This window comes from Phodopus roborovskii, unplaced genomic scaffold (assembly GCF_943737965.1).
Source record: "Phodopus roborovskii unplaced genomic scaffold, PHOROB, whole genome shotgun sequence".
Taxonomy (NCBI): domain Eukaryota; kingdom Metazoa; phylum Chordata; class Mammalia; order Rodentia; family Cricetidae; genus Phodopus; species Phodopus roborovskii.
Genome location: NW_026126515.1, coordinates 7,319,253 through 7,346,113, shown reverse-complemented (window position 1 = coordinate 7,346,113; position 26,861 = coordinate 7,319,253). Strand labels below are relative to the sequence as shown.

At 44.1% G+C, this 26,861-nt stretch overlaps 1 protein-coding gene across 11 annotated transcripts in view; it reads right to left on the bottom strand.

Moving 5' to 3' along the window:
• Ttll5 (tubulin tyrosine ligase like 5) overlaps window positions 1–26,861 on the bottom strand; it is a 228,348-nt gene that overhangs the window by 45,443 nt on the left and 156,044 nt on the right. For all 11 annotated transcript variants that reach the window (XM_051196360.1, XM_051196363.1, XM_051196362.1 and 8 more), the window contains 2 exons: window positions 17,706–17,901; window positions 606–820 (listed from right to left, as the gene is read on the bottom strand). In XM_051196360.1, coding sequence (XP_051052317.1) covers window positions 606–820; window positions 17,706–17,901 — 411 coding nt within the window. The remainder of the gene's footprint in view (window positions 1–605; window positions 821–17,705; window positions 17,902–26,861) is intronic.

The window sequence follows — 26,861 nt, the reverse complement described above, 5'->3', positions numbered from 1 at the left end:
AACGAGGACGAGCAATACATACATAAACAGTCCTAGGTATCCTATTTAGTATAAAATAGGTGGCCTACAAAAGGCATCATCAGAATTACCATTGCTGCACAGTTCTTTGATCAGTGCTGGTGAAGTTAATTGCCTAAACACAAATGCAAATGAGGGGAAGAGAAGGGCTGACTTTGACAGAAATTTAAAGGATCAGATCACCCAGAGTGAGCCAGGGGAGACACACGGGGAGGGAGGCGTCTTTGAGCCTCCTTCCTCCAGGCCAACAGTTCAGGACCAGTATCTGGTGAACTCTCTGTAACTCCTGTCAGAGTTGGTTAGCAATAAATAACATTGAACCTTGTAGATACCTCATCACAATTCTCAGGGAACCTAAAAGCACAGTGGCTGCCCCTCCCACAGGGAAGAGCCCAGATACTCAATGCTGCAATTCCTTCCCAGGTGATTCCAATTTGCAACCATGGCAGAGTCCCAAGTTTGGCACTGTTCTTGATCAGGTGTTGTGATTTCAATTCAAGTGGTCTAGGAGGTTTCTCTGAAGAGCACTTTTAGCTTAGAATTGACACACAGCTTGGGAATGGCACACAGTACTATAGAAAACTTACTTGGAAGCCCTCTGGGATGTTGCCTTTCTGAGCACTTGTTTGTGATTGGATGGGGGCTTGGAGACCAAGGAGGAGGAACTTGGAGGTGGCACCACTTTTTGTGGCAGGGTGTTTGGCTTCTGGCCACCAGCTGTGGCACTTGAAATTCTGCAGCCTGTACCATTATTCATTGTCCATAAACTGGAGTTAGGTAGTGTCTGGCTGCCAAAGATTGCCTATAAGAAAAAAGAAAAGAAAATGATCTATGGAGAGAGCTCCTTCGTTACTGCCGGCTGTATGCAACTGATCTGTCACCCTGAAGAGGGGCAGAGAGGAAGGGAAACTGTTAAGTGTTAGGAGAGAGTCCCCTAAGGTTGCTGGGACAGATCTTGGTTCAGAAGAGGGGTCTCTCAAAGAAGAGTTGCCAGGGGCTTTTGAAAACACCCCGAAGTCAGAAATTAAGGCACCTGGGCACTGTGGGTTAGTCAACACTCAAGAATTAGAAAAGCATTTGGTCTCTCAGCTTAGTTCTTAATTCAAGGAGTGTTTAATGAATGTCCTCCTAGGTCAGAGAAAAATGGCCTGGGAATATGGCTAGACTACTTCAATACTGCAGGCTGGAGGAAAGCAAAGATGGCCATGAGACCAGTTGGGGAAATGCCTTGAGGGTTAGTTTCAGAATCCTAGCACCTCAATGAACTAAAGTTTAATGTAAGAAGTAACATTTGACAACACTTAAAAAAGTTTACTATACAAACACATCACCCAGTGATTACACGACAGACACTGGGTACCTTCTGCAACAGGCAAGCCTATAAAGCCCCAAACACAACCTAAACATACTGAAACCACATAATCTGCAGGATGTGAAGGCATACTTCTTCCAAATGGAAGCTTACCAATATTTTTTTCTTTTTCCATTTTTATGTTTGTGTATGATGTGCATGTGTGTATCCATGTTTGCGGATGTATGGTGTGTGTGTGTGTGTGTGCGCATGTGGAGCCCGGAGGTTGATGGTGGGAATCATCGTTGATGCTTCTTCCATTTTATTCACTGAGACAGGGTCTCTTAAATCCTGAGTCAGTGATATAGCTAGTATTACTAGCCAGCTTGCTCTGTGGTTCCCTGGTCTCTTTGTTCTGAGGCTGAATTACGAGCTGGCGACCACTCCCACTTGGCATTTATGTGGGTTCTTGGGATTCAAACTTGGGTTCTCACATTAGTACGGCAATGCTAATGAAGACTGTGGGGCTGCTCAGGGTGGGTCTGTGCCACCACCTGGGGCCAGTTGGAGTCCAGGAACCATGCTGCTGGCCATGTCTGGATCTGTGGTCCTAAAACAGCTGGGGTCTATATTGATGTCCATTGCCCATGTTACCACAGGGGCCCATGAGAACCAAGAGTTGAACCATGTGTAGAAGCACCAGGGCTGTGCTGAGGGGGCCCCGCCTCTCACTGACCAGGGGAGAGTCCCCCTCCCCAACCTGCCCCTTTCTGGCCCTGAGATAGTAGACCTGGATGATCACAGCACAGGAGAGCCGACGCCATCCCTTACCAGAAAGGGGTGGTCCCAGCAGCCCAGAACGACTTGATTACCACCCAGGCACACATCCAGGGCTTTGAGTTGGTACTCCCCAACATATACCCCAACTGTGACCTGTTGGAGAAGGTAAAGGGACTGGCCCCGTGGAACCATAGCAGCAGGGTCTCTGGGAGGAGTTTCAGTGAGGGTTCAATATTGATGGTGCACCAGAAGCCGGAGGTCTGAAACCTGATGACACCCTGCACAATGAACACTTACAAGTGAAGCTGTTTGGACAAAAAGAACTGCATGACACACAGCAGCTCCTAACGCTACTAAGACAAATGAAGAGGGCAGGAAAGATGGAGGAGTGAAGGAATTTTGCTGTTGTTTGCTTTTATGTTTTTCATTTGTTTTTTTATAGTTAATATTCTTTTTCTTTCTTAAAATGATAATTTATTTGTATTTCATGCGCAATGGTGTTTTGTCTGCATGTTTGTCTGTGTGAGGAACTGGAGTTACATATAGTTGTGAGCTGCCATGTGGGCACTGGGAATTGAACCTGGGTCTTCTGGAAGAGCAGTCAGTGCTCTTAACCACCAAGCCATCTCTCCAGCCCCTTCACTAATATTCTTATTTGTATTTTTCCAGTTTTTATTATTTATTTTTAAGTTTTCCTGGAGGGGGGGCGCACTATGAGGTTAATAAAAAAATCATGATTTTTTAAAAAGATGAACTGAGAGGCTGTGGGAAAATGTCTAGCAATTCTCTGTTCTCTGACTTTGGGATGTCCCATTTTTGTAACCGAGTCCCAAAGTCTGGCTAGGGAGATATGATAGGGAATGAGTTGAGGGGTCTTGTGTGGAATCATCTGTTGACTGAAATGTTGACTGAACAGAGATTTCTAAGGTAGAGAATCTGAGTGTTTTCAAACTGACCAATCTGGCTGTGGGACCAGATTAGGTCACAGTCAAAGACAGACAGATCCAGAGCTAGTGGAAAAGAGGTAGCTTTTCCTCATTTGGGCCTGGGCTCAAATGCTATTCTGAAGCTCACTAATGGGCAACTGCTTCCAGTTACTTAACCTCTCCCAGCTTCACATGCCTTGTAACTGCTTTGCTGGACTGTTGGAGGGTGAATGAAGACCACACAGATCACTCTAGCCCAGGCATTCAACGAAGGGCCTGGAAATTACCCAAAGCAGCACAGGTACACATGCACACAAACTGACATTCAACACACGCTCATTCCTTCCCAAACCCCATCCTCAGTTTATGGAGGAACCAAAGAGCACAATCCCACCTCTCTGTAATCCTCTGCGAATGGTAGTTGGTTATGCATTTTTCCAACATATTTTTCTGGTCTTATGGTGATGCTCACTAGCTGGGAACACAAACTCTTAAAATGAAAACATATGTTTAGGTTCTCAGATCATATTTACTTGATTCTTTCTGGCAGAAATAATCTTTCCTCTTCTGAACATTTATAAACATGTATTTGTGTCGCTCTTATCAGGGTTAGTTTATCCTACCACGCATGGCGGTCATTTACAAACACAGCTTTCCTCTCTTCTAGACAGTACACAATAGAATTGGCTGGATTTGATCAATTTTTTTTCTTTTTTTACTGCTTGTGTTTAAAAGTTTTTCAGCTGGGCAGTGGTATTGGTGGTGCATGCCTTTGATCCCAGTACTTGGGAGGCAGAGGCAGGCAGATCTCTTAGTTTAAGGCTAGCCTGGTCTACAGAGTGAGTTCTAGGACAGCTAGGGCTACATAGTGAGACTCTGTTTCAAAAAAAAAAAAAAAAAAAAAAAAAAACGTTTTTTCAGAGGGAGTGTGTGTGAGAGAGTTTTTCGTGGAGCCTGGAAGTCAATTTTGGGTGCAAGTTGGTCTTTGGGTAGATACTAGGGGTGTGGGTGCAAGCTGGCTTTTAGTACTAGGGGTGTGAACTCAGGTCCCACACTTATGCAGCAAATACTTTACTCACTAAACCATCTTCCAACTCCCCACAGTTAATTTCTGTTGTACCCAGAGTGCCTTGCAGAGCATCTGATGTTTAATAAACATTTATATCAGGAGTGAAGAACACATACACACACACACTGCTATATATATCAGCTATATTTTTCCTAATGTAACAACTGGACTTTTTGTAACAATAGGAAAACAGAAGACAGGCATGTGTATTTACATACAGGTGTAACATTAGGGTAGGGCCTTTTTCTATATTTTAGTAACTACAGAATGTGCTGTTTACATCCAGTTTACAGTCAAAGTCTAAACAAGTCCTCTACAGATCCCAAATGAAAGGAAGTTTACTTTCCAAAATGCAAATTTTGTGCAAAGTCCTTCAAAGAGCAAAAATGAAGCAGGTGTGGAGAAATACTTACTTAGGGGGGTCAGATGGCCTGGACTTCTCTCTCTTTCTAGTAACACTATTCAGATTCTGTTTGAATAATGTGTGCTTACCTTAAAACATTAAAAAAATTATACTTCGCATTTCTCTTCTATTTAAGATAACCACATTCACAATTCTGGCCAATGAGATAGATATAAAGGAGATATAAACAGAAGTTCCCAGAAGTGGTTTTAGGACAGTTCTTTCAGAACAGACACAGCTGGTTTACAGTCATAGCTGGGGCTGTGCTGCTTTGCTCTCTAGCACGGATTACCTGCCAGAGGTAGAAGGGGGTAGGGTGAACACAGTTAATAGAGAGTGCTAAAGATGGAGACGAAAGAGCATGGGTTTCTGATGGCACCATGGTGTCTGGAAGAGCCCATTTCCACGGATATCTAATTATACGGGGGAAAAACTGTCTAACACATCTAACTGGTTTATTGGCTAGGGAGAGGTTAGCCGTGACATGCAGTTAATTGTGATCCCAACTTAACTGATTCTCAGTCTACACAGATTCAAGCTTGCTTAACACAATAGGCATGGACTGTATTTCAGGAAGCAGTTACACTTTCCAAGGACAGTAAAAAGCTATGACTTGTGGTTTGGTGACCACACTCTTAAGACACTCAATGGACAATGGAATTATCTCCATTGTGTAAGGTAATATACCAGCTGGACAGTACTTGAAATATTAAAGACTCAGTGATGGACACAAGTCTCTAGACACCTCACTAAAGCTGAGGTTAACTGGAATGGGTCAAAGCAACCACATCTGTAAGAAACAGCCCAGGAAAACACTGGGTTCTGTTAAAAGCAGACCTGTAAGTGTTTAGAACAGTGGCAGGAATCAGCTTCCCTAGGCTTCCTTTCCCTGCCCTGGCCTCAATCCTGCAACTCCACCAATCACAGACTATTGGGATTAGTTCTCCTGATAACCACGTCTAAAAAATCAGAAGAATTACATGAAGCTTTTTCTCAAGACATGAGTCGTTCAGATATATGCTACCAACAACACAGGTATAGTGGCTGTCTGCCATGCCATGGAATGGAGGAAGGAGGGAAGAAATGACTCTTCTGACCTGCTCAACACATTCCTGCCTCCTGCAGCTTTGCTGGGTGTGGGAAACAGCCACACTACAGCAAGGAGACTCAGAAAACCACAGCTTGAGGGTTGGCATGGTCCCAGGCAAAAGACTGGAAAGGCCCTCCTTCTACCACAACATAGGGTGATCGTGGGTGGGAAGGAGGGATTTCTGATAGAAGCACACAGGCTGTGACTGGGAAGGTCATGGAAGGTCATGGGGGAAGGAAGATCTGGCCTCTTACTAGAAAGATAATGCTGTCCAGAGATTAAATTCTAGGAGGCTTTAATTTTTTTTTTTTTTCCTTCCAGAAAAAACACTGCTTCCGGCTTCCTTTTAGGCTGGCCCACAATGCAGTAGAGAGATTCTCAGTTTACTCTTTGAGAACCATGGAGGGGAAGCAGCAACTGGCCTCTATCTGAGCAGGGCAGCACCTCTGTGTGGCCCTTTCACACCAGTTCCAGAGAAGCAAACATGTGTAGGCAGCATCTTCTCTACATCAGACTTGATCTCCCTAGGATAAAACGCCCATTAGCAAGCAGACACAGCTACTTCCCGAGGGTTCCTCACTGGCAGCTCACAGACGGGGATGGTACCCTTGCTTGCACACACAAATCACTAATCACACACTTGTTTACCGTCAGGTTGGAGCTGTTCAGCGAAGAGAACACATTACAAGTTGTGAGAGGGCTTATGATGCTGTAAAAGCCTTGGGAGCCAAGGCAAGGGTGAAGAAGGTGTTTCTATTTTGGCAACAGCAAGCTTCTAAAAGGCCTTTGTTTCCCACTATATGCAGCTCTTGGCTGTCTTCCACTCACAATGCTTGTCAGCTGGGACAAGACTCAGGGCTGAGGGAAAGAAAGTGCAGCTCTTGGTGCTGCTGTGCTCGGGCAGAGATGGAGCACAAACCCAGAAGAGCTACCATTCGTGTATGGAGAGACACCAACCATGCAAAGGCCAGAGACAGGACACTGAGCTTCCCAAGGCCCTCTAGCAAACTTCCCCTTTCTAAAACCAATAAACAAAGAAGGAAGTCTTAACACTTGCAATGACTTACTGTACAGGAGGCAAACACAGGTGCTTACCCGAACAGAACAACTTTGAAGTTCATACTATCAACCAGCTGGAACAAGTATGCTTTAATAGACACCCCTAAATTAACTGCATCTGCCAACATCTGAGGAGCAATGGCGATAATTAACCCAGATAACTGGATGCATTTGTGGGCCCCAGAATCCTAATGGCTAACCGATGGAGATACTGTTAACAGTCAGGAGCGGCCAGCTTGGGCCAGGGCCTGTGCATGACTATAAGGAAGGTAACCTGCCCTAAGCAGCGCATGGTGCATGGCTTGCTGTCCTTCATCAGCAGCCCCACCCCCATCTAACAAAAGAGCCAGTCACTCAGACACAGGTGGAGGGTGGTGTTCTGGTGTCCTCTCTGGAATCAGATGACTGGGGGCTCTGTCTTGCTATCCACTTCCTTCTTCAGTCCCTCAATGCCCGGCACTGTGTGAACACAATCACACATCACACACAAAAACTTGGCGGGAGGAGGCTCATCTTTCTCAGAAAACTGGAGCTTCCTTAACACGTGGTCATCAGAAAGGAGAATCAATGTTAAAGGTCAGTTCCAATTCTTCTGTGGGATACACCTAATGTCTCAACAATAAAGACATTCTCTGTGTATACACAGGCATTTCTATGTGCCTACAGGAATTGGATCGCATGACATCTGATGTTCTGAGGTCTGCTTTTTCATTCAAATAGCTTGGTATTTTTTTTCATTTCTGTAAAGGTAGGCCTATCATTGCTTTTATGATTATATATTTTCTATATGGCTTTCAAACATGACTTAACACAATATAAAATGCTACAAAGTGACATGGGATAGATTTAGAATTCTAGACACATAAATGAAATTGTAACATGTTTGACTGGAACAGTATTCCAAATCTCTCTCCCTCTTTCTTTTTGAGACAGCTCTGGAGCTCTGGCCGTCCTAGAACTTGCTCTGTAGACCTGCCTGCCTCTGCCTCCCCAATGCTGGGATCAACGGTGTGAGACACCACTGCCCTGCCCCCAAATTTTAAGTGTCCATTTTGACGCCCCCATTACCCCCCCCCCCCAGTTTCTAAGCTAGCGGTGCTGTGCCTGGCTTTTTCACACAGGTGTGTGTGTGACTCAAGTCCTCATGTTTGCTTGACAAACACCTGACTGACTGAGCCATCACCACAGCCCTTCATACTCTCGTTCAAAAACATCAGACAGTTAATTTCCCTGACTTCCCTTTGACCATTACACAGGAATGTCTTGTACCCTTATAAAAGCTCCATCATAATTTGATGCTGAGGCTGTTTTTCTCCTTCGGTTTATAAGACATTTCTGTTTTTGGACAAATGTGTTAACAATCTACACATACTATTATAAGATTACTCATTTTATCCTGGTATTAATCTTTATTTTTAACTCATTCCCATGACTCTCTCTCTAGCAAATGTTAATAAATTAATTACATACCCCTTTTTAGGTGTCCAAATAAGTAGCTAATTAACAAGCCTGGGACTTCTCCCAAGATACATTTTTAATCTCATCATCTCCACTTCTGGGAGAGGCCCAGGGACTTGAACTAAAATTTCAGGGTTGAAATTATATTATGTATATTTAAGGTATAAAAAACAGTCAGATGCACTGCCATGTCCAGTGGTGCATTATTGATGATAACCAAAATACGGAAGCAACTTAAGTACGTACTTCTGAATGAATGGGGAAAGAAATGTGATGCACAGGAAAGAGCATATCCTTATCCAGCCAGGACATCCTACTTTGGAAATGACACTTCATGTGTGGTGGGAACATTTTCTCCACAAGCTACGGTACGGGTAAGACTTATGGATGTGATGTTAAAACAAACCAGTCACAGAAAGGCAAATTCTAAAGAGTCTATGCATATGAAAAGCCTGCAGCAAGCACATCCTCAGTAACAGGGAGAGACATGGCAGCGCCTGATGCTGGGAGGAAGAGGAGGAAGCAGTGTGCAGGGAGGGCTCAGTCTCCGCCCTGCAGCACAGGCTCTCCCTCTAGAGACCTGCCGTCCTGCAGGCATGCACAGTTGACAACACTGTGCTGGGCACAAGCACTGCTAAGAGAGTATACTTGCGTTATGTGCTTTTTACCACAATGAGAAACTACATTAAGAGCAGCCGAATTTTTGTGTTTTTGAGACACGATCTCACTCTCAGGCCAGACTAGCTTCAAACTCAGACATCTCCTGTCTTCGGCTCCCAGGTGCCGGCATTGCCCAGTTTAAGAGCATCTAATTTTTGGGGAACTTTTAAGCACAGGTCAGGACTGCTCTACATGCTTTGTATGATAAACTCGGGTAACCCTCCGCCAATCGTCTTCAGTGGGCTGTACCATCATCTCTGTTTACACAAGGAACCAAGGCCCACAAATGTGAAACTGTTGCCAGCGAATACGTAGTTACTGTGTAGTACCCTGGGATTCATAACCCAGGGTATAAAGTGGGCCACCACACTCAGCTGCCTTCTTTCCTTATGTTATCTGACTCCATACAACAATGTCTAAAGTAAATCCTCAAAGTCGAATCTCTTTTCTAAAGAAAAATAAACAAACCTAACATTAACTTTAACCAAATGTATGACTGTCTCTCTCCCTTGGTCCCTCCTTTTTGTGATGTATGCACATACACACTATGTGACTATGAGGTAACATTGAGAAGCTTCCTCTAGTACTCACTGCCTTTATCAGTTAGCACTATGTACCCCTGGGCTGGACTTCACTAAGAATCTCCTGCCTCTGCCTCCTAAGTGCTGGGATGAAGGGTATGTACCACCACTCCTGGCCTCTGCCTTTATTTGTTGAGATATGATCTCTAACCAGGCAGGATGGCACCTGCTCTTCATTCCAGCACTGGGGAGGCAGAGGCAGGTGGATCTCTGAGTTGGAGGTCATCCTGGTCTGCAGACTGAGTTCTAGCACCACCACAGACAGCTAAGCAGAGAAATCCTGTCCTTGAAAAACCAACCATTCATAAAAATCACAAACAAACAAACAAACAACTTCTCACTGAAGCTGGATCTGACCAGTGGCCTGGACTGGCTGGCCAGCAAGCTCCTAGGCCCTCCTGTGTCCATCTCTCAGCACTCAGATTACAAGCATGCATCACCACACCCAGTTTGTTTACCCACTGAGCCACCTTTCCAGACCCAAATTTGATTTTCTACAAAATCATTTTCTAGGAAAAAAAAAAATCACCCATAAGCAAATCCTTGTTAATTATTTTAAAAGTTAGCATGCAGGAGTATCTATGTATGACTACCTGTAGTATATATACATATGCAGACATGCATACAAGCATGAGTGAGCACACATACATACAGATAGGGATCCCTTACCCAAAATGCTTGGGTAATATTTCAGACTCCAAACTATATCCATTTATATAATGAGTCATCTTGAGAGTGGGTCCCAAGTCCAAATGTACAATTTGCTGAAGCATTAAATATGTCTTATATATAAGATTTTTAGTAATTTGTGCATGAAAATAGTTTTATGGCAAGGAATTTTCCACTTGTGGAATCATGTCAGGTCTCAAAAAGTTTTGGATTATGAAACTTGGTTTTTCAAGTTACTGATGCTCACTTGATCTGAAGAAAATCAATTAAAAACAAAGCAATGACCTCAGACTGAATGCTCAGCTGGTTAACAAAAGGAATGGAGTGCTTCCTGTTCAAGATGTCTTTCATTATTTCCCACAAAATTACTGCTTTGAGCCCCGCTGTGTGCGCAGAGACAGAAACCACAAAGCAGGGCGCAGAGAGTGGACAAAGGCAGGCCCTGTAGCATCTTAACCCTCTTGACTAGTGGTCCTCAACCTTCCTAATGCTGTGACCCTTTAATACAGTTGCTCATGTCATGGTGACCCCGACCATAAAATTATTTCATTGCTACTTCGTAAGTATGATTTTGCTAGTTATGAATCATAATGTAAATACCTGATATGTGACTCCCAAAGGGGTAATATGAGACCCACAGGTTGAGAACCTCTGTTCTAGACAAACATGCCCACCGTTAGCCACTGGTGTGTGAACACTTACAACCAAGCTAAGGTCTGGACAGCGCTGACCATTCTCTTTGTCTCTGGGGCACAGTGTGGAGCAGAGCACTGGCAGTAAAGATGAATACTTCATCTGATTAGTGACACGTGTTTAAAATAAGGAGAAAACGAAGTACTTCTGCTGAGGAGGGAGAGGGGAAGGGGCTCCTGAAGGCCTCTGGCCTGGACAGCTGAGTGACTAAGGGGGGTGCTCTGGCTGGGGGCACTCTCCTCATCAGTGGACTAGAGACAACAGCCACCTGACACAAGGGAAGCACTCCTCACAGGGGCCTTATCTGTCAATCACAGAGGGACACTGTCGCAGCAGCAGCTTTACAAAGCACCTGATGTAATTGGGGACAACTTTTACTACAGTCTACAGTGAGACAATGCATTAAGATTCCGATTTATAGGTCTCTGGAAATGTAAGCCTAATTCGAATTATGCAAAAATGCTGGTGACTTCATATCTGTAGATTCCTGCTATGTTCCCTGCCAGCTTGCTCATAACACCTAACAGAAATGAAAATAAAACTACCATTAGTAACAGGGTTAAAAGAAACAGTAAAAAGCTATGACTGAAAAGACAGCAGTCTACAAGCTCTGAATCTGGAAACCTCTAGAACATGTTTCCGGTCTTGTATGGCTAGTTAGCTTCTAACCTTCTTTCTGAATAACAAAGAACAAGGGACTATGGAGTGCGTGTTTCTGAGATCTCTGCACCCATAGACTTCTTGAGATACTTACTGAATTAAGCATTGTGGTGACTGGGATAGTGTCTAGGCCTTTAATGAACTTTTTTATTTTGAGGCTGTGCAAATGAACAGTCAGAGGTAATGACAGCTGCATTATAACTTTTCAATATAGTTTTGTGTCAGTAAAAGCTTGTTAAATGTGTGAACTCCAATTTGTGTAAACACACACACACACACACACACGTGTGCGCCCATGCACACACAGTGTGTCTTAGCGGCAGCACACAACATGGTAACCAGAGTTTAGATGTCAGACGTTGACAAACCTGGGCTAAAGCCCCAGTTTTCCACTTCTTCCTAATGTGATCATTTTCTCCTTCTTAAAAAAGTGGGGCTACTCAAAGACAGTTATAGAGATTCAGTGAATCAATCCAAACAAAAAGCTTGATTGGCTAACGTTTGGTAATTTTCATTTGAGAATCACAATTGTAGTGGTTCCCCAACAAATCTGCCTCATTTCCCAATTAGAGAGGAAGAAAATGTCATTTTAAGAAGTTTCAATAACCTGTTCTAGGTCATGCCCTGCACAGGGAAGATTTAAACTAAACATCAAGGACTCCAAAGCTTGTCTCAAAGCCAGCGAGGGTAGTTTTCACATACATTATTCATGTATTTTCAGTAGGAAAGAAGAAGAGAGTTTAGCTTGGCAAAATCTACTATATTAGAGTGTCCTAGAAAAAATAAATAATGGAAAGCTAGAAACACAAGTGTTAGATGAGTGAGTTCCCAATAAAGGTCAAGAGAAAAGTGTATACAGGCTCATGTACACACACACACACACACACACACACACTGCAACATGTCATGACCTTTGGGTCCACACACTCAGGACTCTGGCACACATACATGAACTCCTCCCTTTGCATGCCGCAGGCAACCCTTGCTCTCTGACACACAAAGGCTTTCAGGACACCTCCTGCAGGGCTAACCTACTAGCAGCTCCCTGCTATTGCTTACTGCTCGGAGAAGGGAATGATGCCTGCTCAGTAACCCCTACAACCCGGAAAGGTACAGCAACTGAAGCTGGAGAAAAACAGTGTTCCTTCCTGCAGGGGGCTGAGCCTTCCTAGACATACGCAATAGCCTTCCAGGAGCAAAATAACAAGACTTGAATGTTTGTATGGGAATACCTCCCATACCTGTAGAGCCTTGTATACACACACACACACACACACACACACACACACACACCCCAGTAGCAATCTGTTGCCTCCCTGGGGCCACACCAGTAGCATTCCATTGCCTCCCTGGGCCTCCCAGATATTCCTACACAGGCTAGGGGGCCCCTAAGTGAATGCCAAGGTCCTAGCCCTGCTCCTTCACAGGATCTAAGTTAGACCTGCTCCTGTTGGGAGGGGGAGCAGACAGCAGATGGGTGAGACCAGCGGAACACAGCTGCATCACCTTTCTACCCTGGGTCACCTTACTCAAGTGGTAAGCTAGGTCTCTGAACCTGTGACACATTCAGATGTATTCCAAATCTCTCCTCACCTCATCACTGCAAAAAGAGACTTCAGCAATTCTGCCTCGGCCACCAGAATGTCCTTACTTTTTTCTGGCCTTTGGGCTCCTTTTCAGGCTGGATGAGGCAGAGAAGAGTGGAGGGAAGGCAGGGGGGGCAGGGGCTGGGGCTGGGAGCAGAACTTTAACAAAGAATCACTTCAACAGAGACCACTGAGTAATGGCTTTGCCTGCGCCAAGAACAACATCAACTCAATGTCGCCAATTAGAATCAGGTCAGTCGGGCCTCACCACTGCTCCAGGCCTCCACCCGGACCCCAGCGTGAGGTGCTACTCATGCTGATGTCACCAGCAGTCACTGTGGCCCCAGCAAGTCCCCCACTCAGTTCAAAGAGAAGTGTTCTTGTACTTTTCTCTTACAGAGGCAGGAAGCCAGGAGGAGGAGGAGGAAGTGGCAATCAGGAGGCTAGAGGGATAACTCAGGACTCTAGCAGAGCCTCAAGTACCCTGAAGTTCATTTTACATGAGGTGAGATGCAGGCAGCACCTGGAATAGTGCTCCACAAGCCAGAGCTGCTGAAGCAGTGGCCATTACTAACAAAGCAGTGGGAGGGCTCTGTACTATTCTAAGATGTGAATCCCGGAGCTAGTGAGCAGAATGTACCCTGATAAGAAGGATGAGCAAGGTGGTGCTCTGATAACTCACTTATGAGACGGCCGTGGGACCCGGGGTGAGGAAGATAGCAACAAAATTCCCACAAAAATGACTGTTTGAAATTTTGTAAGAGTGATACTAAGTTTTAAATATACAACTTCCATCCCAAGGAATAGAAAACAACTAATCAAGTACACACACACACACACACACACTCACACTCACACTCACACTCACTCCTCCTGGATAGATTTCATTGTATGGTCCCTGCATGCCTTGGGAACTTGTAAAAAATGAAAACAACTGAGCCCTCTCCCCAGCCTACTTACATCAGAAATGGGATGAATGGGCAATCTGTTTTAACTGGCTCTTCTGCTGTCCTAGACTAGGGATGTACAGACTAGGTAGGGCCTGCAGGCCCAATCCAGCCTGCTGTTGGTTTTTGTAAATAAAGCTTTATCAAAACACAGCCACGGTCATTCATGAACATGCCATAGCAGAGCTGAGAACCCACATGGAGATCCTATGGCTAGTGAAGGTTATTTGCAGGAAAAGTCTGCCAATCCTGTGCAAGGCTTTACAAGCTATTGGGTTCAGTCACTAGGGTATAAAAGCTCACACTTCTAGTATTCACTTTCTTTGTTTATCACCGGTGATACTTTCTCTTATTTCTGTCCCTAAACTGCTGCTAATGGCTTTAAGTGACTGACTTCTTTCATTCCCAGAAGACAGAGTCCATTTTTCTCAGGGGCGAACTTGGCACATGTCAATTTCTAGATTTGTGAGTACAATGGCAGGCAGAGACAAAGAGCAAAGCCGATTGTGCATGGATGGTTGGGTATGCTGGCTCTAAGCTAACAGTCTGAATCAGAACGTGTCTCCCTGAGATGAACATGGTAACAAATTGACTAAGTGCTCTGACTGAAGGCAGAAGAGGATGGAGGGCTTTTCTTTGCATGTAATGGAAGAAAAACACATGGTCATCCAAACATTTATTAAGAGACCACCATGTGAAAGGTGCTATTTACAGAAAGAATTACTACACTATACCACATGATAATGTCCCCAAGTGTAAAGTAAATATAAAGACTCCTTTAACAAATTAAATTAACAAATTAAAGTGGTAAACCCAATTTTAATTCTACAAAGGAATCTCAAAAGGCAGTTAGCCAAACTGCTCGTTAACAATACGTCAGGAAAACGGCTTAAAAGCACAAGGTGCTCATTAGATAAATGCCATAAATCACCCACAGAATTAACATGAGGCGGGAGATACAGGCCTCAGTGAGAATGCAACCTGTGCTTCAATCAATAGCTTGGTGGTGATCAAGACAGCCAGGCCTTGCATAGCTAAGCTAAAACCAAAGGTCTGAAATGTGTCATGACTTTGCTTCTGCTGTGGAGTGACTAACTTTGAATGTTTTCTGAATAAAGTGTTCCAAATCACTAAGCAGTGTTCAAGTCAGAATACCGAAGACCTCATTGACTGTCTGGCTAGGACTTAAGTTGCTCTTGTTTCCCCACAGGCCTGGGACTTTTTATCCGTACTTGCTTTTACCTCAATCAGTTGTGGTTTAGAAGAACCAGGGACAGAAACAAAATGATGTATATACATATATAAACCCAAGATGAATGATTGTCTATTCCCTTTCCAGGAGACACAAGATAACTCCCTTCTTGGGAGTTCTGCCTCCTCCCTAAGATGGATATTCTGACAGATCTGAAAAAACATATTTTCCATATACTTCATAATTCAGTGAAACTAAACTAGGATAATCCTTGGTGGAAAAAAAAAAAAAAGGGATGTGTGTGGAAAGCGTAAGGAGGGCTCACAACAGAGCAGTTTGTAAAAGTGAAAACCAGCAAAGAACAAACAGTCCCTCCTTCCCCCAGACTTCAATGCGCAGTGAGCAGCTCCTTTTATTTAGAAAACGCCATTGACCATTTCAATGTGTTAGAATGTAGTTTAAAAGGAACCCATGGATCTAGGAGATGGCTCAGTTGGTAAAGGCAACTGTTGCCAAATCTGGCTACTAGAGGTCTACCCATGGATCTAACAAAGTGGAAGGAACACACCAAATCCCAAAGGCTGTCCTCTGACCTATACAGAAGCACTGAGGTGCACACATACTCACACAGTCTACATCTAACACACACACACACTCACACACACGCTCACACACACGCTCACTCACACACTCACACACACACTCACACACATTCACACACACACACTCACACAGTCTATATCTAACACACACACATGCACACACACACACTCACACACACACTCACGCAGTCTGTATCTAACACACACACACTCACACACACACACTCACACACACACACACACACTCACTTTATTTAAAAAAAGAAAAAAAGAAAAAGAAAAGCCTGTAATTTTGATTAAAAAACAAACAAACCCCCAAACCATATATGTATGTAAATGTCCTGGTCAGCATTTGGCTATGTTGACACTGCTGGATAATTAACACAACAGAAGTTTAGAACTTAGTAACTAGCTTCAAGAAATTTACACATATTGAAAAAAGAAAGTCTAAGACACATATTTTAATCTGTAACTGTGAAAATGCAAACTGGTTTCCTTGATTCTAATGTCCTGGAATTCCCATTTTCTCTCTTTTGGGTTTTACATCCTAAAACTCACTCTGTAGACCAGGCTGGCCTTGAACTTACAGAGATCCACCTGCCTCTGCCTTTCGAGTGCTGGGATTAAAGGTGTGCACCACCACTGCTGGGGGCTTTGTTCCAAAATTCTGTAAGTGAGGAAACTTCTACGTGAGAGAGGACAGTGGGCAGTCAACTCGAGGGGCCAGTCTGTGCTTTCCCAGTTAAAAGGTCTGAAGCTTTCTCAAGGAAAAATGGTTCAAAGAACTATTCACAAAGGCCTGCACGTACAATTTCTCAATTACGATGCATTAACTGACAAAACACACTACCGTAGATAAATACAATCAGGTGACCAGTGTAGGCAAGGCGATGGGTACATTGGGTCACCTGCTGTGGGTGGGTGTGTCCTGCCTCTGGCTCCTTACTGCCACCTCTGCTTCCTGGTTGTCATGAGCGAAGAGCTTCCCTCTGCCAGTCCGTTCTCCATGCTGCCTCTGCCTCTCTATGGACCTAAAAGCTATGGAGCCATCCAGTGTGCACTACAACCTTGAAGTTGTGAGCCAAACCCAGATTTCCCTCCCCTACGGTGACATTCTCAGGCACTGTTCATGGATGGAAAAACTGACTACTGTAGTAAACATCAGGGTAACTACGGCTTTCCTCACAGAAGAAAGTGGTTGAAACATCGTTTCCGTCTTTATGCACAAACTGACACATGCTATATATTATATAGTTATGAAGAGACGCCAAGGGCAAGAAGACCAGGAAATAGTGTTTCCCTGCCACAATGAAATGCCCAAGCTCACAGAAATAGCTTTAATTCAACCAGATAACCCTCCTGCAGGACATGGTCACTGGTTCCAACCATTGTGCAGAATCAAAAAGAAAAAGCAAACTTTCTTGACATTTTCAGGGGGCATGTCTTCTCTGCAATTGGGACTGCCCTGGTGCAAAATAGTTCCTCACACATATACCCAGAAGCTGACAGTAAGCAGGGGCAGTGTTACTGCCCCACTAAAAACAGTGCCCAGCACATGGCAGGCACTTAGCAAATACTTAACTGAACGAACAGCTGTCATCTGCAGAAATCCAACAACCTAACTTACTGACATCTTTCAGAAATGACAAGTTATGACAGGCCATGAAGGACTCTGAGGTACTCATCAGTATCAAGTCCACGGAGGACAGAAATTGGTGCATTTACAAATAAGGATGCTCAAGATGCAGCTTTAGGGAACTGGGAATCAGCTTGGGAGGCTAGTACAATCATTGAAAAGAAAAAGTAAACATGGTAATAAAGGGTTTTACAAATTCAAATAAAAGCATGTCTAACAGGAGCTCAGCATCACCTTCCAAAGGAGCTAGTGCTACAGCCCGAGAGCATCACCAAGGCATTCAGGACGGGTGGGTGGGTGTTTAGGCATAGTCATTCACCACACACTCATCCTCTCAACCGTTTGGCCAACAGAAGGAAGGCAATATCTTACGATTTTCAATTACCTGGTGCCGGGCTCGACTCTGATCCAGAAGCTGCCGGGACTGAAGTTTTTGTTGTTCAAGTTGTTGGAGGGCAAAGTGGAGTTGGTAACTGCCCGCTGTGGGGTGATACTTGTGTTGGGGAACCACCCCTGTAGCCTTGCTGTATGCGTTGTTCTCTACCTCGCCCTCCCAGGCAAAGCCGCCCGCCTGGAGGCTCCTGAAGAGAAAAAGAATAGACTTTCTTAGCATGGGTATGTGAACAATCCAAAGGAAAGAGGTGTGCGTCTACCATTTTTCTGTTCCGGAATACCAGCTAGAACTGTAAAGCTACTGTATGGTAAGTTATCTGACTTCACTAAATCACACCTTGGTGTATTTTGGCCGCTGCTTTGATTTCCCAACTTCTCTTATACAGAGATTTCCAGATGTCCAGCTAAAAGTGTGTCCGTGTGTGAAATATTTTGTGTTCCTACAGCCTTACCTTCTGATGAGGGTAAGTAAGCCATGCCCCTTGCTCAGGGTTGGGGTGCTCAGGTTGGGTGTCAACAGGCCCCAGAGACTCAGAGATTAATTCACTGGCTCTGAGAATAACATCTGACTTCCAGCAATTCCTTTGGAACTATTTCAATGTGTGTACACATCATACAGAACTAACACAGCAGTTCTCAACCTGTGGGTCATGACCCCTTTGGAGGTTCAACGACTGGCCCTTTCACAGGGGTCATCCAAGACCATTCTATGGATCAGATGTTTACATTACTACTTATAACAGTAGCACAATTACAAATTACAGTTACAAATTAGCAAGGAAATTAATTTTATGGTTGGGGACCACCACTGCATTAAAGGGTCACAATGTTTAGGAAGGTTAGGAACCATCAAGCTATGCTATTATATACACGTATGTACATACATATAATACACATCCCCCAAAGGATTTCTGAACATACAGAGAAATGTGGTGACCACTGATGGGAAAGCCACTGATGAGAAAAAAAATATGTAAATAAATTAATCAAATGTTGGCCTGATTCACAAGGAAAAAGACTGAGTGAGTATAAGATGGGATTATACAGTTAGGAAAGGAAACAGAACCTTTCGTGTGGGGAGGTAGGGAGTGAGTGTGTGTGTGTGTGTGTGTGTGTGTGTGTGTGTGTGTGTGTGTGAGCCAGGGTCTCTCACTGATGCCGAGTCTACTAGCCTGAAGCCCAGCAAGCCCCCGTGCTATACCTGCCCCATGCAGGGAATGATGCATGCAAGCTGCTTGCTGCATTTGTCTTCTCATGTGGGGTGAGGATCTGAATGCAGGACTTCACACTTACACAGGAGGAAGGAACTTTACAGACTGAGCCACTTCCCAGCTCCTAAAGACTCTCTTATCTTTGTTCTCATTAGTGACGAAGACAAGCTGACTGATGACAACATGTGAAAAGCCAAAAGGCATTGACTGAGTGGGCTGTGAGTGGAAGGAGGGGCAATGGAGGAAGGCATTCAGGTTTATTTTATTTTATTTGCCTCAAGGTCTTCCAGGCCGCCCTTAAATTTGCAAACCTCCAGTCTGCAACCCCTAAGTGCTGGGAATATCAGCATAATACTATGCCAGCCAGGTGTTTGAGAGAATGGTCAAGACAGGAATGCCTCTCCTTCAAATGAAGGCAAAGGCAGGGGACAGGTGACTGGGTTGAATTATCTTGAGATTTTTATGTCAATTAAGTCTTGCTTTTAAAAGAGAACATAAAAGCATAAAAGTTTGGTGGGTACAGAGAGAGGGATTGATCTGGGAGGAATTTGGTGGGGGGGTGAATATGATCTAAACAGTGTATGAATTAATGAATATAAAGAATTAATAAAAACATTAGAGAGAGAGAGAGAGAGAGAGAGAGAGAGAGAGAGAGAGAGAGAGAATGAACATAAAAGAGGGAGCCATTACTGGCTTGAAGAGAAAACTGAACCTAAAGAAAGGTCTAGAGACCTACAAGACTGCCGCCAACTAACAATTTGAGCAACTGTGGAAAGGCTACCATAAATGCCCTTCCTGGATAGTGTGATCAACAACTAACTTATCCACCATCATGGAGCCCTCATCTAGTACCTGTTGGAAACAGAAGCTAACACCCATAACTAAACACTGAGTCAAACTAGAATCCAGATGCAGATGGAGAGGACAAGACCAGGCTGCAGAAACACACAGAGACAGCTGACCTGAACAAGGAGGAGCTAACGGCCCCTAGACTGATAGCTGGAAATCCAGCATGGGACTGACTCAGGTCCCCCTGAATATGGGTCTCAGCCAGAAGGACTGAGTAGTCTAAGGGAGCTCAGACAGTGGAACCTGGATGCATTCCTGGTGCACAAAAGGACCTTGCGGACACATCCCCCATGGAGGGATACTGCCTTAACCTAGAGACAGGAGAGAAGTCCTAGTCCCTACTTCAAATGACTTGACAGATCTACATGACCCCACCTGGATGGCATTGTCCTACATGTAGAATTGGGGTTGGGGGATGGGAGGGGAGGGTGTTCAGGGTGCATGTGAGGGGGGCAGAGAGGGCAAGAGGGAGGGAGGTAAGGAGGGGGAACTGGGATCGACATGTAAAATAAATAATAAATAAATAAAAAATCTCCAAGGAAAACTATTAGTCACTGAACTGCTGGTTAGAAAATCTGCCCACAGAGATTCTGCTTCCATTTCTGGCTTGATGGTTATAGAAGTTTCTAGCCATAGGGAACAATCTAGATTCAGTAAGTATATAATAGGATAGTAAAGTAATAGGCACTTCATACCAGCATTAACTCCACTGGGTAGCTTGAGTGATTTCATTTGCTAGTAACTGTTTTAACAACAAACCTTTCCAAGAGGCATTCATTTTAATGCCTTCTTGCTGTGAATCAGAAAACAGTCTTTCGGCAGGCCCTTTATTTGGGGAGATGCCCCTGAGGTTCTCAAGGATGTGAGCAAGGGCACATGGATGCAGAGGGCAAGGCAGTGGGCACGAAGTATTCTCCCAACTCCACATATACTGAAGCGGCTGGAACACCATAAACTTTTATAGTGAAATATGTTTTTAATCTCATCAGTAACGTAAGCTCAGCCTGCAAATCACCAAAGGAAGTCTCTCAAGCCAGTAGAGGCTTTTAGCAAAGAGGCAGGAATTTTTATAGCTCAGCACTGGGTGGGGGTAGGGATGCTCAGTTGTGCAATATAATAAGTGCCACAGAACCTTCTTGCTTTGAATTTCAGCGGGGTTAGTTGGAGCACATTAGCTCATTCTCAAAGCACTAGTCTTTGGAGTTTCTAGCATGTAAGTACCACAATGACTGACAGGAGGCTGTGTGCTGCAGCAGGCTGCCCCTGATTTCTGGCATCTGAGTTCTTACAGCCCTTCTTTGTACAGCACCCAGTGGCTCCAACACACATCTGAAAGTCTACCCCATATTCACAAGTCTGTGTTCATTCAGTTTCACTAGTAATACGCTTTCTGGCCTCACGAAAAATTTGAGATCAGTTGTTCTCATTAAAATTTTGTGAGATTCCCTGATCCAAAACGCTTGGGGTTTGTATTGAATTTGTGTTTCTCTCTCTCTCTCCTCCTTCTCTCTTTCTTTTTCAAGGGGGTGGGGTGTTGGTCGAAAATCTTTAAATATTTGTTTCTCTTATTGTTTGATGAATAAAACACTGATTGGCCAATAGAGACAAGAAGAAAGGTGGGACTAGGAGACCAGGAGAATTCTGGGAAAGGTAGGCAGGGAGAGCCAGCCAGGAAGAGATACCATGTAACAGGAGAAGAAGTAACAGGTCTGGACATTCTCTGGTAAGCCAAGACCACGTGGAAATACATACATTTATAGAAATGGGTTAATAGTTAAGAAGCCCTATCCATCGGTCAACAGCTTAATAGATATAGTATGGGTACTCTGTCAGCACGTATGTCTGGTCACTGAGTGTCTGCTGCCCTCTGTCCTTAGTCCTGAGCTGCCATGTGGGTGCTGAGAATTACACTGGAGTCCTCTGGAAAAGCAGCCAGTGCTATTAACGGCTGAGCCAACTTGCCAGCCCACGACAAAGGATTTTACAGTTAACATACAAAGAAAGCTGCACTTAAAATTGCAACTGGGTGTAGTGCCACATGTCTGTAACCCAGCACAGAGGCAGAGCAGGGGGGATCAGGAATTCAAAGGCAGCCTGGGCTACATGGGAGACACTTGATCACAAACCAAACCAAAAAACCAGGGGTGGGGAGTTGTTTAAACTCAAGCACAATATCAAACATTGGTGATCACACAGTGCAAGGAGAACTCTTATACACCGATAACAGGTATAAGTAATGCAAAAGGAAACCATGTTTCTGTGAAGTTTACATGAACGAGTTAATTGCCTAAAACAAATAAAAGCTCATGACGACCAATTAAAGTTCCTATTGCCCACCATTAGGAAAAAAGATAAATAAAATATGACATATTCATATGTTTTAATACTACTCAATAAAATGGTTGACCCACTAAAACAATCGACTGATAGATGAACACCAGAAACACTGGGATGAATGTAAGACAGACACAGAAGACAAAATATGCAGATTCCACTTCAACAAACCCCAAAAAAAGTAACACAAATCGAAGTGCCAGAAGGGGTCTCCACAGAGGGGCGTCTGCAGTGAAATGAGATCCATGGGGACTCTGAAGTATGATGGAAATATCTCAAGTATGATGTGCTACACAGATACACAAACTCACTGAAAACCCTCAAGTTGAGCATGCAAAACTATTCATGTAAATGATACTACAAGTTAAAAAAGATAAAAAGTCACACCACTTTCATTTATTTTAAATTAAAATTGCTAGCCAATATTTCCTGTTCTGTATATGTGGTATAGTAGTCTCCTAATTTTGGTTATGAAACCATGCACTTTGTAATGACGGGACCACAGCATGATCTAGAGGAATGAAGTCAGGAGTGCTAGGGTTTGGGAAGACGCCGCACTGACACAGAGGCCTAAAGCCTCCTGAAGAGGAGGACAGCATTAGGTGAGCATCAGGGGAACTGGCTTTTAGAGCAACAGTAACACAATCCTGTTAGCCTGAGCCGCGAGTCATGTGCATGAAGGTCTGAAGGAGGATGAATACAAAGCAGACAATGGGGAGCGCTCACTCACACTAGGGAGCACTATGGATAAAAGGCAGGGAGAAAGATCAGTTCTGAAAAGCGGCCCGAGAATATATTGCAGAGCTGGGCTCTATGGCTCTGCTTGTCATCCCAGCAACACTCAGGAGGCTGAGGCAAGAGGACTGCCACAAATTTGAGGGCGGCCCCTGGGACACAGTATAAGAGTCTTTCAACAACAACAACAAAAAAAAGGCATCATGCAGTTGGAAGGAAGTCAACAGGTGGTGATGGTTTCAGTAACACTGCAGTGAGGGAGGCTCTGGGCTCTGTGGAAAAAGGCAGTTGTTTACGAAATACAAGAAGTGAGTAATGAGTGATTCAGAACTACTTCCACCAGTGAAAAACAGAAGTCAAATTGCATTTAGAAACATATGCAGCAGCAGGGAAATCATCTAGTAACAAGCGTTAGTCCACCTCAATTGCAAACGAGCCACAGCTTGGCAACTGTTGACTGGGAACATGGAGAGCTTACAGGATGAGCTTTGCCTACCATCACTTAAATGGTAAGTCAGTCAGATGGCTTTGCCAAGACAGCCCATGCTCTTGATGTCACAGGATTTGATTCTCAGAGACCTTAGGCAATGGACTAGAATTTTAGAAGAGTTTCTGAGAACGATTCGGTCCACTCAAGAAACACACTCACTTAACCTCTGGGTCTGCGCCTCTGCCTATGAGCATACTCTTCTTTGTCTTTCCTTCCTGCTTTCCACCTATGCAGTTATGCAGAGACGGTTCATCCACAGGCCTGGGAGAGCACAGCAGAGGCAGTACGGGAACACCAAGAGAACACAAGTCTTCTGGGAAAGCCATGTGATTGCCTCATGACCTACATGTGGAGTTGAAAGCATGTGCTAAATAAAATTCTAAGTGCAGGCCAAGCTTCCTGCTCAAGGACAGGGAGAAAGGCATTAAGGTATTCTGTTTATTTTATATGATGAAAGGCTCTTGGGAAAGGATTACAGAATGAAAGAAACAAGGCAAAAGAAGTAAGGTGTGAGTGTGGGTCAAAACCGAAGGAAAAGCTGGGTCAGCGAGAGAATGGTGAAGTAGCAGAGGCCCGGGAGGATCTGCGCCACTCCCAAGTGGAAAGCAGCCACTTCCGAGACCCAGGGATCTAGAGCAAGACTGCTAAGTTAAAGTGCAGCATTGCCACTAAAAGCAATACATTTTTAACCTCTCCGTGCTTTGGTCTCCTCTGCTGTGAGGTGGGCATCAATGCTGATCCCACCTCTCACAGGCTGGATAAAAGATTACACGTGACAATCCGTGACCAACATTTAGCACATACCTGGCACTGTACAGTTAAGTCTCAGTTACTAATGCTCTTCCTACCGAGAGTAAACCTTTGGGTGTGACAGGAGGGGCAAGTGTGAGCAATACTGCCTTGGCGAGAGGAGACGGTGTCTTTACAGCCTCCTTAGTAAGTACTCTCCCTGGGTAACGAGTGAGGGAAGTGATTCTAGTGGGTGCAAAAATGGGCTGAAGCAGACTGTGGTGGCACTTTTCATCTCAGCATCTGGGAGACAGAAGCAAGCGGATCTCTCTGAGTTTTGGGGCTAGCCTGGTCTACATAGTGAGTTCCAAGTCAGTTAACCCTACAAAGTCAGAACCTGCCTCAAACAAAACAAAGACAATTAAAGAAGGAAGGAAGGAAAACGGGCTGAAGACGTGTGAGCGGCAGTACCAGGTCTAGTCATTGGTATCACCTATCAAGGCAGCTGCAGAATGGCAGCCCTTGCTGAGGGGACTTTGTCACGATGGAAGGCTGCTGGTTGGGCTAAGCCGGCTGGAGAGTATGTCAACTTGGGTAGGAAGTTGGCTCCTGCCAGGAATTGGGAGGGGGGGTTACTATATTAATAATGTTGCCAGTTAGGGAGCAGCAATTATGAATGGAGGAGATTATCAGCCTCCCCAGCTCCTCTCCACCCTAAACTGGAATTACGAGCAGCAGCCAGCTCCTTACACTTTTACAAAATGAAGTTAGTTTCTCTCTCTCATTTTTATTTTTGGAATAAAAGTGGTATGTTCTCAACACCCTAAACTGTAGAAACACAAGAAAGTCATCTCTGACCCAACAACAAAACACCAATTGGAAAATTTGGTCAACATTTTTTTTTTTTAAATACAGGGACTCATTAAGTAGCCTAGGCTGGCCTGGAACTTGCATTCTTTCTGCCTTAGCAGCTGGGTCTGAGCCACTATGCTGAGTTTACCAATATTTTGCCAGTTTCCCTATTTCATATCAACATTTATTATACTCACAGACAACCTGAATCCTTAAAGCCTCTTCACACTTGAATGTTTGAATTCATATTAAGGGATACATGTATTCCTACATTAAATTCACAGAGAATAGTCATTCTGATCTTTAAATCCTGATTGTCATCCAAGATATACACTATTTCACATCACCTGAAAACAGGATTTGTGGGTTTTCTAGATATGCAAGCAAGTGCCTAGGCAACCAAATAAATAGGAATGTATAAATTACTTCACTAAAAAAAAGAGAGAGAGAAGCAGTAAGCCAACGGCACAGTCTCAGGTCTTAATCACCAACTGCACATTGGCCGGCTGTTGGGCTAGTTACCCATTTCATTATAAATACTAAGGACTACATTTCCTCATCCACACTTCTCTTCTGTGCTCACAGATTTCATATGCTTTATCCTGAAACGCACTCGAGGTCATTCTTTTCTGTGGCTGTTCTTTCACTAAAGTAAGTCTACCATGAAGGGAAATGAGGTTAGGCTAACATGACTTAGTTTTCTCATGAATCATTGGTGTGCTAATCTGTTAGATTCTGACCTGCAATTGACATCTCAATTACTAATTTATAGATTCACCATCTAATTCATCCTTATCTGTTTTCTTCCTTTCCCAGCGTCTGAACTTCTTCCCTTCACATTAATCAGACCCTGAATCACTACCTCAAGCTCTGGAGACAAAACTTTGAAGAACTGCTTCTTCCCACATAGTGATTCAATCGAGAAAGTTAAGGTTGATTCAGGCCTGACTCCCGCTGAGTTTCATTGTCCCTGAATTACAATGTGCCCTGAAAAGTACCTAAGAAGACTGTGAGTCAATTAGCACTTGAAAAAAAATCAACATGGCTCCCACTGCTTGCCATACATCTTAACTGAAAAGCTGAAAGCAAGAGCAGGAAAACATGGAAATACGGTGGTTCACAATCAATAAAGCTCTCACCCCATCCTACCCTCAGAGGCAGAAAGAAAATCAAGAGAAATTAAGAACATAAGCTGGATCCAAATGAGATCCTAATTTAAAACAGAACGACAAACGATGGAGAGGGAAGGCTTCGGCTTCGACTCACCCATGCAGGGAGGGAAAAGAGGCCCAAGTGGTGTTGGGAAGCTGTCTGGGGTATGTTTTGGCGAACTCTACTTTGATTTCATTAAATAACTGTGTGACAATGACATAACTTTGGGAAGAATACAATGAGGTACCATGTCAAAAAGCTAGGAGTTGATAAGCCTGTCCTTTTAGAGTACAGCAAGATCACAGCCAGCTGGACTTGACAATGAATACGGAATGTGAACCAGACCTCTGCTGTCTCCACACCCCTTCCACTTCATGATTGATGGAACTCAGGAGGAGGAAATAAGGGCAGAGTTGGACTTAGTGTGTCTGGCAGAGACTCTGACTCTGGGAGCAAGCTTCATGGAACTGAAAGCTAGACACACAACCAAACCTTTCAAAGGTTACATTCACAGCCCTGCTCTAAAGGCTTCGCAGGATTCTGGGAGCCAGCCAGTTATGTAGATAGTGACTCCTGGACCCTTTATCTATTAGCTTTCTGGATGTGAAAAGACAGACTGATCCCTTGCCTTATGATCAAGAAATGTCTTGTCTTTGATCCAGCTCTTTATTTTGGCATAACCAGCACACCACATGCAGCCTAAAAAATGTAGCTGTGAACTAAAAAAGTTAGCAAAGGGTGACCTTTTAAGAACGCTGCAGGAAGACTGCCTGACACCAGTTCATTCAACAAGACT